Raw genomic sequence first — 14,753 nt, 5'->3', positions numbered from 1 at the left:
CAAAGTGACCACTCTCCCTACAATGTGCATGATAATCAGGGTGGGCCATTTCCAGTACAAATGGCCATTTCCAGCACTTTGGATGGGCTATTACCAGCAGGAGAGTGAGTTTGTGTGTGTGTGTGGGGGGGGGGTGAGAAAACCTGGATTTGTGCTGGAAAGGGCCCAACTTGATGATCACTTTAGATAAGCTGTTACCAGCAGGAGAGTGGGGTGGGAGGAGGTATTGTTTCATGGTCTTTGTGTATATGTCTTCTGCAGTTTCCACGGTATGCATCCGATGAAGTGAGCTGTAGCTCACGAAAGCTCATGCTCAAATAAATTGGTTAGTCTCTAGGGTGCCACAAGTACTCCTTTTCTTTTTGCGAATACAGACTAACACGGCTGTTACTCTGAAACCTATATAGAATTAACGGAACACACATTAGATGGATTAAAATCTGGATCACAGACAGATCTCAAAATGTAGTTAGAGAGATGCCACTGAGCAGGGCTGTTTCCAGCAGGGTCCCCCAAGAATCGGCTCTTGGTCCGAACCAATCCTTGGTCCAAGTCTGTTAAATATTTTTATTAGTGATCTAGACAATGATATAAAATATTTGCTGGTGAAGTTTGTAGATAAGATACAGATTGATGGGACAGGTTACTGTTGTAGAGCAATCTGAATCACTTGGCTAAATAATCACAATCCCAACAATGTGTTCTAATCAGTCTAATCAAGGTAATAGATCTGGGAATTAAGAACACAGGTTATCTACAGCAGTGGTTGTTCCAGAGGGTACATCAACTTATCTAGATATTTGCCTAGTTTTACAACAAGCTACATAGAAAGAACTAGCAGTCAGTACAAAGTAAAATTTCATACGATGACTTGTTTATACTACTTTATATACTATACACTGACATGTAAGTAGAATATTTATATTTCAGTTGATTTATTTTATAATTACATGGTAAAAGTGAAAATGTAAGCAGTTTTTCAGTAATAGTGTTCTGTCACAGTTTTGTATTTTTATGTCTAATATTGTAAGCAAGTAGTTTTTAAGCGAGGTGAAACTTGGGGGTACACAAGACAAATCAGACTCCTGAAAGGGGTACAGTAGTGTGGAAAGGTTGAGAACCACTGATCTACAGGATGAGAGATTGTCTTGGAAGGCAGTGACTTAGGGGGATTTAGGGCTCATCATAGATAATCAACTTAATGTGCTCTCTCATTGCAATGCTGGGGCATAAAGATCTTATGGAAAGAAAACCCACAATACTTGCCTCTGAAGCATCACATTGATCTAAACTAGAGATGGGACACTGGGCGGGGTGGACCACCTCTGAGGTAATACAGAGAATCCTTTCTAGATGCCCAGCCGGTATGTCTTGCTCACATGATTGGCAGGGACCTTGCTGGGGGTGGGGCATACCACCTTCTGTAGATAAGGTGTGGTTTGACTGCTCGGATCATCTGGGAATATCTCGCCTAATTATTTCCTGCCATTACAGGGGCCACAGGCTTTGGCCCACTTAGCAAAATCTACAGCCTATGTTTATTCAATGTTACAGTTGCACAATTAAAATAAAAATATATATCTCAAAATATTCAGCATGTGTAAGATGGCCCAGTTGTGAAAACCTGAGGTCTTGCATTTTCTAACATTATTGTACTTTACTTGTTTGACTCTAACATTATGTGAACATCCCTTATTTTTTGTCACCTTGCAATATCAAGCTGAGGCAGCGTATGCACTGGTAAAAGGCAAACTTAAAATGCTCTTTGAGACAAAAAATTCCTAATTGTCATAAAACCCCAATTAAATACAATATGAAGACTGAAACAGTGCAAATGAACACACTGTGTAATAAGGCATATAGTTGTTCTTTCACTTAATTGTCAAGAGTTGAAGCCCTCGGGATTCTTTTGCAACAATTAATGACATCACTATCACTCTATGAAATAAAAAAAGCATACAAAGTGATATGAAATTTAACATTTTTAAAAGCTAGGTTCAGCCATCTGGTGTAAAGATGATGATTTTAATGTATATGCTAATATTTATTTCTCTTTTGGACCTGTTTGAAGGAACCATCTTACAGCAGCTTGATTTAAATATTGCCCTAATTTAAAGAGAGGCCAAAGCCTACCCTGATGATGCATGACAAAGCAGGAACAGCATGGTAGTATTTAATGGGCTGCAATTCCCAGGACTGGACTGAGGTGTGACCAGTTATCTTTTAATCTGCAGCATTTGTAATACGCCAACTCCCAGCATTCAGAAATACAGGAGAGCTAGGGGCTGGCACTATTGTGAAATTAGGGTGTTTTAGCAAAAACCCGTCCAGAATCTTTGACCAGAGATTCTCTCTGTTAACAAGTTGCGTGTACTAAAGAGCAATGAAAAAAGTAGTAGTGCATTTAGGTTAGAATGATCATACAGCTTTGATTTCATTGTTTTTTCTTGGTTAAGATTAATACAAGGATCTTTCTGTTTATGCCAAATCATGTAACTATGCTGAGGTACTTCCACATATGGACTAAAATCAGATTTCCTCCTAGATAAAGGCTTTATATGGCAGCATATGGCTATCCTGAAAAGATAGTGCTATAGTGACACAGCAGTTTTTGGACCTCTTTAGCTCTGCTTTTTCTATTACTCTTTACTCTGTAACATGGCATAACCGAGTCACTTCATTCCCATCGTGAGCTCTTACATTTCCTTTTAAGCTCTAGGGCCATGTAAGGTGGAAGGAAGAGGAACAGCTGTAGTAGACGTTATTCCTACAAAGGACAAGGCAGGTACAATGCCCGGGGAGTGCTAGTGAGACCAGGCTTGCCAATACCAGTTATTGTACCTGTTCTGTAGCTGCAGGCTTTTTCCCCTCTAACTACTGTCCTGCAGCTATAAGGTGGTGTGGGGAGGAGACAGATGTCACGGCCACACTCAGATATGCCCATGGTTCACTACAGGTACAACTATCCAAATTATAGCTGGTGAATTATGTGGGGAGTAGGAGGTTTCCTGCATGCCCCGTAGCATGAGTAATCACCCTGATTTCTCTCTGTTGGCAGATTTGTCACCTGTGACATACAATAGCAAACTGAATAAGAGAGAGACCAAAATTTGAGTTGATGCCTATAATAGAAAGCAATCTTGGCTAGCTGTGGGAGCCTTATGCGCATGGGTGTTTTCTGTCACAGTTGTGGTCTCGTTAACAGGCATCTTGTAGTACATCATATAGATCAAAATATGACACTGTTCTGTTTGAATTGTGTTTGAATTCTGGTAGCTGGATTATTTGCTAATGGAATATTGAATAAGGAGAAAATAACATTTACAATAAACCCTTGGTCTTGGCTTGATTAGTATCTATAACCTACTATATAGAGACTTTCAGTATGTCTTTTATAGCCTGTAGTAGCTAATATGGATTTTTGTACCTAAACTGTGTATTTTTATACTTGCTAGCATATTTTTTTCTATATCAGCAGTGTGACACGATGTTGGTGGATTCAAGTGAAGACCTTGTGTGCCTGTTTTACCTGTATATTTGTTTGTATTTAACTTGTAATAATCTGTTGGAACTTTCCATTTGGAATCAACGTGCTTTTTCTTCCCTGGTGGCGTGATTGCAATTAAGCGTTACAAAGCCAAATGCTGGCTGTTGTGATAGATATCAATGGGTGAGCAGCAAAACATTTAACAAGGGCTGTGGTTTATTTAACCTATCATTCGGTTGTAAACGCTCTTACTTCTCATGTTGAATGTAGCAGCTTGTGATTCTGAATCCATCTGCCTTTAATGCAATTCTTGAATCTTTTCTGTGTGTTTTAGCAGAAATTGCATATTAGTAAGAAGGTGGAAAAACTATCCAGATAATGCACCCAGTTAGTTAAGAATCACGTCACACATTTTATTTACTTAAACCATCTGTGCTTGTTTTACCAGTAATATATTCGGTCTGCGCCCTGTGGACTACGCAGAAACTGAAAAGATGAAGTCTGTGCTAATGCTACCAATCAAGAATGAATCATATTCATTTAGTCAATGCGGGGAAGTAAGTGTTTCTAAAAATCAAATTCATCTTGTGAGTCCTGAACACTTTGGACCTAGGGTAACTAGGGCATCTGGCTTTACAGACAGGTTAGAAATGGGCTGGGAAAAATAGTCCCAGTCAAACTTGTAAAACTCTCCAACATTCCCAAGAAGACTTCTGTAACAAAAATGATTTTATATGCAAGACTGTGGGGTCATCTCCATAACTCAGAATGGTTCCCAAATACTGACAAACTTTATTCCACATCATGTGTTGTCTTCCTCTGTTGTTTGTTGTTGTATACACACATCCAGTAAAAACACACACCTGTTCTTTGCTCTAAATGCTTTTACACACTTTAAAAGTATAATAGGCTATTCCAGTATCTCCCGTCACCCAATAATTAAGATGTTTTCAACTGCTGGGTTATTACACGTCTTTACAGTCTTCTGCCAGAGGCCTCTCAGTTTCTCGCAGCTGGAGATAACAAATTGGCCTCACTGTGCGCCTTAACAGTTACAATTGTAGGACTGTGTGTGGGTGGTGGTCTTATTTACACACACGCCCTTTTTCCCTGCTAGAGGAATGTATAGAGGCTTTAGTGTAAATGAAAATTAGACCTTACGTACGTATTTCTCTATGTACCCATAAAATGTAATAAAAATATTTACTCTTCATTGTTTAGAATGCCTTGCAAGACCTTTGGGGCTGGGGGGAAGGGTGGTGTCTCTTTGGACAAACTGACTTTGTGGCTGTCTTTGATATTGTGTCTTTGTAGAACAGTTTCAACTTAGTGCCTCATTACAGTAAAATTTGTGTACCATTTGTAAGCTAATGTGCAAACATTTATTCATGTGTTTTGTGTGTCTGTGTTTGTATGTCTTGTGTGTGTATATATACAAAAATATTATGGTAGCACCCAGAGGACCCAATGGGAGTGGGGGGGGGGGGGGGAAGCTATGTTGTGCTAGGCACTGTACATTAAGGGTGATTTTAAAATCTTTACCCTTTCATGCCCCAGTTTAAACCATTCAGAACACGTTGATTTAAAATGTTCCTGAGTATGTTATGTTCTCCAGTTGCTTAATACTCAGTAATTGCTATTAGTCGGGACTGTGTGGTGAGTTTCTTGTCACATTACTGTGACCTATGGAAGTTAGGCATGTACTACAGTTCCCAAACAGAACACGCTGCATCTTCATCAGCCCGTTTGCTGAAAACTGCTACTGATTCAAAAGGTCCCCAAGACCGAACTTTTAGTTAATTGAAAATTGCTTTGGTATGTTACATAAATTAAAGAAAGTATCTACAATGCCATAGCATTCCCTCTAGATAGATTTATGTATGTGTCCTGTAAGATGCCATGAATTATTCATTTCAAAGTCTTATTCTTTATTTAATAGACTGTCAAATAGATTAGTTGTTTTCTTTAAGTTCAGTTTAGGAAGGACTTTAGCATTTTTTCCTCTTGTCGTCACACAGCAAGCAAGCCCAGGCCACCCTAGAGAAGGGCCTGTTGTTTTACTGGGAAGCAGCCTCAATTCAGAGCAACAAAAATCACTGAGCAAACTCGCAGCGGTTCTGAAGGCTAGAAAATGTGTGGAGTTTAACAGCACAGGTAAGTAAGCCCACGTTGGAATGTCTCTTAGGTATGTTTTAATGCTTGCTTTGTACCAGGGTTATACATTTTAGCTATCAAGATGTTAACTGCGTAATGTTTTGTAGATTGAAATAAAACTTCAGGTTCCAAGAATGATATAGTATTTATGCCTCTAATAGGACTGAAGCAATATAAAGTTTCACATCTGTTAGCCCACAGCCTATGGGTGCTCTTTCTGAAGAGAGAGAAGCCTCTGGCACAAGAGAAGATGTGAGCTTGCTGGCAACAAAAATGAGTTGACTAGAAACTTATCCTTTAAAAGGAACCAACCACCAGGATACTAACTCTGAGTTCCCAGCTTCCTAGTGCAAGCAGGCAGAATTCACTAAACGCTTATATTTTGCCCCCATTACATTGCTAGCAGGGTACCATGCCATTGAGGTGGTAGTATAGCCCTCCTTAGCTTACCTACTGCTCTTGGAACCTTCCACTCAGTTCTTCTGGACCACAGGTGGTGACGGTACTGCCTGCAGGAGCTCTGTGTGTCTGCTAGTCACCAGTTTGGCTGTTTTCATCCATATCTTCATACATCTGATATCCTTCTCCCATAACAGTCCTTCCCTTCTAGGTAGAACCATGAGCAACATTTCTGTTTGTGAAGCTGTTTGCCTTGGGTGCTTGTTGCCTAGTTTGTCTCTGGGTTTTTTGTTTTTCTGTTGCATTTCAGCACCAGTGTGGCTGGTGTTTTGCCGCTTACTTTGCACTTTGGCAGCAATTTTTGGGTAACGTATCGGTGCCAGCCTCTACATTTGTGCTGGTGTTATGGATGCTTAGCACCCTGTTATTGCTCCTCTAGTTCTGATGCCTCAACACTACAGCTCTAACGTTTGCCATGCTTCAGCACCTGTCTTGGTGCTCCCATGCTGGACGCTGGGGATCTCGGCTCTTGCTCTGATTCCTCAGCTCCTTGCATTTCTGGCACTTTGCTGCATCTTTTCATCTTCTATTTTTTTCTTTTTTGTTTTTGCGTCATTTCTGTTACATGACCTCTAACATGGAGGAAGGAAGGGATACAGCAAAGCTGCTTCACCCTTGTTAGTATTGCAGGGCCATGTCTATAGTAGGTAGAAAATATGGTTATCTTCCTTGGACTTTACCACAATGTCACATTTTGCCAGATGTCACCCTGAGTACTAAGAAAACATGGGAAAATACTTCAGGTCTGCCTCAACACCCCGGAAACGCCTATCAATCTGCATGAAGCCAGCCTGGTAAACCTGCTGGCTTAGGACTCTGTTTTTGTCTCGTTTGCGTTGGTGCTACCTGCATTGGTGCAAACCCAGGTCCCCTCTCCTAAGCCCATCATTAGTGGGATGGCCTCGTCAAAGTGCTTGAAACCACCCCTTTCAAAGCTGAGGCCACAAGTGGGGCTCGTCTGCTTGGAGCCACTGGTGCAGTGCTTTAGCTCGTCTTAGGCAGGGCCTCTCCAGAAGGTGAGAAGGGCTAAAGAAGAAGCCAGCAGCATTTCAGCATGCTGTTGTTAAAGTCTCTAACTCCAGGCAGCTGATGTTACTCTCCTTCCTCATTTAAAAGGACAGAAAAAATTCGTAACAGTTTTGGTTCTGGCCCTAGAGTTGCTATCTGTTGCACTTTTACTTTGTTACTTGAGACGTCTCTTGAGCCTTATTACACTTTTGGAGTGAGAATCCTACACAGGTAGTATCTTTAGAGAAAAGCAACGTACTGATATGTAACTCTTCTCTGAAGATAGTATTGTGACGAGTTCTTTTACCTGCCATCCGTCCTCAGAGTTTCAAGTTCATCTTTACTAAGTTGATGATGAATAGTTACATTTGTTGGATTTTTTTTTTGAAGCATTCTCTTAATCCCTTTTATCGATTCTTATTCCTCTTGAGAGCTTTACTACCTATGCAGTATAGAATCATAGAATATCAGGGTTGGAAGGGACCTCAGGAGGTCATCTAGTCCAACCCCCTGCTCAAAGCAGGACCAATCCCCAATCAAATCATCCCAGCCAGGGCTTTGTCAAGCCTGATCTTAAAAACTTCTAAGGAAGGGGATTCTACCACCTCCCTAGGTAACGCATTCCAGTGTTTCACCACCCTCCTAGTGAAAAAGTTTTTCCTAATATCCAACCTAAACCTCCCACACTGCAACTTGAGACCATTACTCCCTGTCCTGTCCTCTTCTACCACTGAGAATAGTCTAGAACCATCCTCTCTGGAACCACCTCTCAGGTAGTTGAAAGCAGCTATCAAATCCCCCCTCATTCTTCTCTTCTGCAGACTAAACAATCCGAGTTCCCTCAGCCTCTCCTCATAAGTCATGTGTTCCAGACCCCTAATCATTTTTGTTGCCCTTCGCTGGACTTTCTCCAATTTATCCACATCCTTCTTGTAGTGTGGGGCCCAAAAGTGGACACAGTACTCCAGATGAGGCCTCACCAATGTTGAACAGAGGGGAACGATCACGTCCCTCGATCTGCTCGCTATGCCCCTACTTATACATCCCAAAATGCCATTGGCCTTGGCAACAAGGGCACACTGCTGACTCATATCCAGCTTCTCGTCCACTGTAACCCCTAGGTCCTTTTCCGCAGAACTGCTGCCTAGCCATTCGGTCCCTAGTCTGTAGCTGTGCATTGGGTTCTTCCGTCCTAAGTGCAGGACCCTGCACTTATCCTTATTGAACCTCCTCAGATTTCTTTTGGCCCAATCCTCCAATTTGTCTAGGTCCCTCTGTATCCTATCCCTGCCCTCCAGCGTATCTACCACTCCTCCCAGTTTAGTATGATTCGCAAATTTGCTGAGAGTGCAATCCACACCATCCTCCAGATCATTTATGAAGATATTGAACAAAACCGGCCCCAGGACCAACCCTTGGGGCACTCCACTTGACACCGGCTGCCAACTAGACATGGAGCCATTGATCACTACCCGTTGAGCCCGACAATCTAGCCAACTTTCTACCCACCTTATAGTGCATTCATCCAGCCCATACTTCTTTAACTTGCTGACAAGAATACTGTGGGAGACCGTGTCAAAAGCTTTGCTAAAGTCAAGAAACAATACATCCACTGCTTTTCCTTCATCCTCAGAACCAGTAATCTCATCATAGAAGGCGATTAGATTAGTCAGGCATGACCTACCCTTGGTGAATCCATGCTGACTGTTCCTGATCACTTTCCTCTCGTGTAAGCGCTTCAGGATTGATTCCTTGAGGACCTGCTCCATGATTTTTCCGGGGACTGAGGTGAGGCTGACTGGCCTGTAGTTCCCAGGATCCTCCTTCTTTCCTTTTTTAAAGATTGGCACTACATTAGCCTTTTTCCAGTCATCCGGGACTTCCCCCGTTCGCCACGAGTTTTCAAAGATAATGGCCAATGGCTCTGCAATCACATCCGCCAATTCCTTTAGCACTCTCAGATGCAACTCGTCCGGCCCCATGGACTTGTGCACGTCCAGCTTTTCTAAATAGTCCCTAACCACCTCTTTCTCCACAGAGGGCTGGCCATCTACTCCCCATGTTGTGATGCCCAGCGCAGCAGTCTGGGAGCTGTCCTTGTTAGTGAAGACAGAGGCAAAAAAAGCATTGAGCACATTAGCTTTTTCCACATCCTCTGTCACTAGGTTGCCTCCCTCATTCAGTAAGGGGCCCACACTTTCCTTGGCTTTCTTCTTGTTGCCAACATACCTGAAGAAACCCTTCTTGTTACTCTTGACATCTCTTGCTAGCTGCAGCTCCAGGTGCGATTTGGCCCTCCTAATGTCATTCCTACATGCCCAAGCAATATTTTTATACTCTTCCCTGGTCATATGTCCAACCTTCCACTTCTTGTAAGCTTCTTTTTTATGTTTAAGATCCACTAGGATTTCACCGTTAAGCCAAGCTGGTCGCCTGCCATATTTACTATTCTTTCGACTCATCGGGATGGTTTGTCCCTGTAACCTCAACAGGGATTCCTTGAAATACAGCCAGCTCTCCTGGACTCCTTTCCCCTTCATGTTAGTCCCCCGGGGATCCTACCCATCCGCTCCCTGAGGGAGTCGAAGTCTGCTTTCCTGAAGTCCAGGGTCCGTATCCTGCTGCTTACCTTTCTTCCCTGCGTCAGGATCCTGAACTCAACCAACTCATGGTCACTGCCTCCCAGATTCCTGTCCACTTTTGCTTCCCCCACTAATTCTTCCCTGTTTGTGAGCAGCAGGTCAAGAAAAGCTCCCCCCCAATTGGCTCGTCTAGCACTTGCACCAGGAAATTGTCCCCTACGCTTTCCAAAAACTTCCTGGATTGTCTGTGCACCGCTGTATTGCTCTCCCAGCAAATATCAGGAAAATTAAAGTCACCCATGAGAACCAGGGCGTGCGATCTAGTAGCTTCTGCGAGTTGCCGGAAGAAAGCCTCATCCACCTCATCCCCCTGGTCTGGTGGTCTATAGCAGACTCCCACCACTACATCACTCTTGTTGCTCACACTTCTAAACTTAATCCAGAGACACTCAGGTTTTTCTGCAGTTTCGTACCGGAGCTCTGAGCAGTCATACTGCTCCCTTACATACAGTGCTACTCCCCCACCTTTTCTGCCCTGCCTGTCCTTCCTGAACAGTTTATAACCATCCATGACAGTACTCCAGTCATGTGAGTTATCCCACCAAGTCTCTGTTATTCCAATCACGTCATAATTCCTTGACATCACCAGGACCTCCAGTTCTCCCTGCTTGTTTCCAAGGCTTTGTGCATTCGTATATAAGCACTTGAGATAACCTGCTGATCGCCCCTCATTCTCAGTATGAGGCAGGAGCCCTCCCCTCACAGACGTTCCTGCCTGTGCTTCCTCCCGGTATCCCGTTTTCCCGCTTACCTCAGGGCTTTGGTCTCCTTCCCCCAGTGAACCTAGTTTAAAGCCCTCCTCACTAGGTTAGCCAGCCTGCTCGCAAAGATGCTCTTCCCTCTCTTCGTAAGATGGAGCCCGTCTCTGCCCAGCACTCCTCCTTCATGGAACACCATCCCATGGTCAAAGAATCCAAAGCCTTCTCTCCGACACCACCTGCGTAGCCATTTGTTGACTTCCACTATTCGACGGTCCCTGCCCTGGCCTTTTCCTTCCACGGGGAGGATGGACGAGAACACCACTTGCGCCTCAAACTCCTTTATCCTTCTTCCCAGAGCCACGTAGTCCGCAGTGATCCGCTCAAGGTCATTCTTGGCAGTATCATTGGTGCCCACATGTATAGAACTGACTGAAAGATTCTCAGGCTGTGGTTAAGCTGATCATGTGTAATGGAAATGCTCCACCTAACTACTGTTGCATGTTGAACCTGAAAATCTCGAGCTGAGACAATTCCACCAGTCTTGCATTAAGGCACTAACATCCAGTAGTGAGAATCCTATTGCAATAATACCTTTGGAGGAGAAGTAGGTTTATAGATCAGTAATGCTTCCTTCTCTTATAAACTACAAGGCTACACTTACAACAACTAAAAGGTGTCTTTTCACAGCAGATAGAAATATTGTAGGTTTTCAGTTATAACCCCCACTTGCACAAGTTTATAAAGAGAAGAGTTTAATTGCAGTGAATGAAAACAGATTTTGAGTTTGGGGAAGAATGGCTGCTCATAAATGGGGAGGAAAGAGTTTGTAAATTGGGGGTGACTGGATTTGCAACAAGTCTTATAGATCTGGTTATTTTAGGTTTGTAGGCTTTCTTACATGTATAACTTTTATTCTAGTGACTCACGTCATTATCGCTGATGATCCAATGCGAAGTACTATCAAAGGTATGCTGGCCATTCTGGCTGGATGTTGGGTCCTGAAATTTGAGTGTAAGTATTTGAATAGGTGGAACGTTTATTTTTCAAACAAATGTATAGTTTGACCTGAGGATTAATATTGTCTGAGAACTTTCTATTCCTGTTTCAGAAACTTGTTTCAAATATGGATATTGGCTTAACATAAACTATGGGGCTTTTTAAAATTTGAGTGACAAGAATTAATGTAATTAATTGTGATTACATGTAATTACTCCATCTGTGGAAAATGTGTAATGCATCATTGTTAATCAGATACCAGTGGAATAGTCATCCCCCAAATGTAAGGAGGGAATGAATTTGTTTACCGCTCAGCATATTAGCAGTAGTGCTGGAATGCTCATGGTAAATGTTCCAATGTATGTGTTTAAGCATTTGAAATGGCTGTCGAAGGGCTGATTTGCTATAGTAGCATAAGACTGCCTGATCAGGAGAAATGACAGGATGACTAGTTACCAGCAAAAGCCAGTCAAGCTTATGGCCCCATCCTTGTATTCCTTATGCTTTGCATAGCTCCCACGGAAGTCAATGGAAAATTTTGGTGCATTAGGGGTAGGGGATCAGTGCTTGTTAGCAATATATAAAGCAGTAGTTATACTATCCAAAACACCTCTGCATTCAAGGACTTATATATTCCATCTAACAAAATAGTAACTTAAATGAAAGGGCAGATGAACAAATATCTATATAGTATACATCTGACTTTATTAATTCCCCTTCTAATTTATATTGTGAAAACCCTTCTTGTTTCCCTTGACTTCTCTGGGGACGGAACCCCTCTTCCCCCCCCCCCCCCCCGACCTTTATAATTAATTCGTGTGCAGTTTGTCTATCAATGGAGAATTCAGAGAGCTTTCTTCAAGTGGTTTCAGGAGTGTCTTGGATGATTAAACACTGGATATGAAAACTCATCTTTACTCAATAGGGACTCTTCAAATAACTTAGCAGCCTAAATTTTTCAAATGGACTACTGAGTTTGGGTGCCCAGGTTAAAGGGGGCTGATTTTTTCCTAAAATGCTGAGCATGAGGCCCCTTTAAGGTGTCCCAAGTTGGGCAGCCAAAATCACTAGTCACTTTGGAAAACTTTGGCCATCTGCTTCTAATGTCCATGTAACTTTCTAACATCTATTTGATTTCTTCTCTGTTCTTTTCAAATGGCACATTGGTTAAAGGTTCCCTTGGATACTTTCGGTATCACTTATTTAAAACAGATTATATTCATCCCCTTTATCTATAGGTAATTCAAAAAGAAAAATCTTCAAGGAGTCTTGGTACTGCAATCTGTTACAAATATGAATAGTTTCTCATTGACTCCCTCTGACATGTGATAAATGTTGGTATGCCCAAACCAACAGGTTGATTTGGGTATCCAGGACTAGCTTCAGATAGTTTGGCTGCTGAAAAGTAGTGGGGAATTGTGGGACAATTATGGTATTGTAGATGTCTGGCTGCTTAGAGGTTACACATGGGCAGGAAGATAAAACCTCTGTGGCTGGAGGTAACAAATTTCTGAGGGGTTAGGAGCCAGGCCTGGGTTTGCACAGAGTGCATATGGAGTTTCTTCAGTAATTAGAATTCTGTTTCACTGAGAATATTTAAATCTAACGTTTCTGTGGCATATCTTGACTTTATCAAAGCTACATACAGGCTGTTCAGGAGGTTTGTTAATTTTCCAGGTTAAGTATCCTCCTCCTTCTCCATCTCAGCATTTTACTGGTCAAACAATATAGAAACTAATACATAATGATGTCACCAGTACAGGATTATCTCTTCCTTCAATTAAGCACTAGGTAGAAGATGGATTTTTCTTGCAGAGGTGAGATTGAACATTTGTGAGAGAACTTGGTTGATTTTTAACTTTAGAAACGTAACAGAAAAAAGTAAATGCAGTCTGTACAGAAATCTTTTTTCCGTGGACATTTTAATACACTTCTTTGTTTTCTGTTGAGTTTTATTTAATGTGGTGGTAAAGTACTGATGATTATACTCCTGGTGCTAATGCTTATAGCTTAGTAAGCAACATACTTTTTAAAAGCAAGTGCTTCTCCTCCCTACCGGGAAATGTTAGTAATAACTCACGGGGTCTGATGCAGTTAAGTGCCTATAATTAACAACACCATTCCATCTGCTCCCACCAGTTTGTTGTTGGTCTTCTTCAGAGTCATTTACAAGTCAAAGATTGTTATAACAAATAATTGGATGCCTGCTGATGAAACATTTGTTAGGAAAAAGGGTTTTACTTTGCTCTGCTTTTCATACTCTCTCCTTATTTATCATTGCTTTCAGGGCTTCTGTTTAGTAATTGGTTACATCCACTTAGATGAGACACAAAAATAAACTTTTTAAAAGTGTGCCCTTACTCTGTTGTATTTCTCTTGACCCTGTATCTATATCAGAGCCATTACAAATAAATTAGACATAAGAAATGTTTGTTTTGCTTAAATTTTTAAGCCAGGAATTCAAACTTGGGGTCCACTTCAAAACTCACTGAGTTAATAGAAAGATCCAATATTTCACTTGTGAAAATATTCCCATTGCGGCACATGTTAAAATTGTTTTCCAAGTATATTCTTTAAAGGAAATTTACATTATGGCTTGAAGAGTTTGTTCATGTCACAAAAAAGACACCTGCTTTATACTTTGCAAAAATATTTTAATAAAAATATATATTTTTCTGAATGAACACCTCCTTTACAGCAGCTTTTCATATCTTTGTGTAATAAAAGCAATCTCCTTTCTCAGCTGCCTGAATCATTCTATAGCATCATGCAGTATTGGAGATTGTATATTTATTTTAGAATTATGTGTAATCTCCCTATATACTTGCTTACTAACAAGCTGAATTTGGAACATTCTAGTGAAGTGCACTACTCTTATTTGGGCTAGGGACAAGGCCTGCTACTACTATAGATGGCCCGGAAACCTCAACAACTATTTGAGTTCCCTTTTGGCTCTCACTGGAGGCTGATGATGTAAGAGGGGAAATACTGTGCAAGAAGTATCTTCAGAGAGGAAAGATTTCATAGTACCTATTGCCAGTTGCTTATTGTCTATACATTTTATATGTACTTGACACACTATTGGCAATATCTCCATTTTCAGAGCAGCATAAAAATCAGTTGAGACACCATTGTCACCCTGCTCCTTGCCGTTGGCCATATCTTTCATTGCTGTCATTATTTTATTGCCTTCATTATTTCTGGGACCTTAATAGAGACAGAAAGTAGCATATCCTCATCCTCCAGTAAGTATGTTGAGATTAAGTTTCAAGTATTACTGAATTTCATCTGTTTTTTTCCTAAATC

At 41.5% G+C, this 14,753-nt stretch overlaps 1 protein-coding gene across 1 annotated transcript in view; it reads left to right on the top strand.

The window, feature by feature from the left end:
- Positions 1 to 14,753, top strand: part of BARD1 (BRCA1 associated RING domain 1) — a 66,089-nt gene that overhangs the window by 41,053 nt on the left and 10,283 nt on the right. Inside the window, exons 7-9 of the mRNA XM_074968106.1 lie at positions 3,936 to 4,044; positions 5,506 to 5,641; positions 11,370 to 11,462. Of these exons, the coding sequence (XP_074824207.1) occupies positions 3,936 to 4,044; positions 5,506 to 5,641; positions 11,370 to 11,462 (338 nt within the window). The remainder of the gene's footprint in view (positions 1 to 3,935; positions 4,045 to 5,505; positions 5,642 to 11,369; positions 11,463 to 14,753) is intronic.

The sequence above is a fragment of the Natator depressus genome, chromosome 11 (assembly GCF_965152275.1).
Source record: "Natator depressus isolate rNatDep1 chromosome 11, rNatDep2.hap1, whole genome shotgun sequence".
Classification (NCBI taxonomy): Eukaryota; Metazoa; Chordata; order Testudines; family Cheloniidae; genus Natator; species Natator depressus.
Note: the sequence above shows the minus strand (reverse complement) of the source record. Positions and strands in the feature narration are given on the sequence as shown.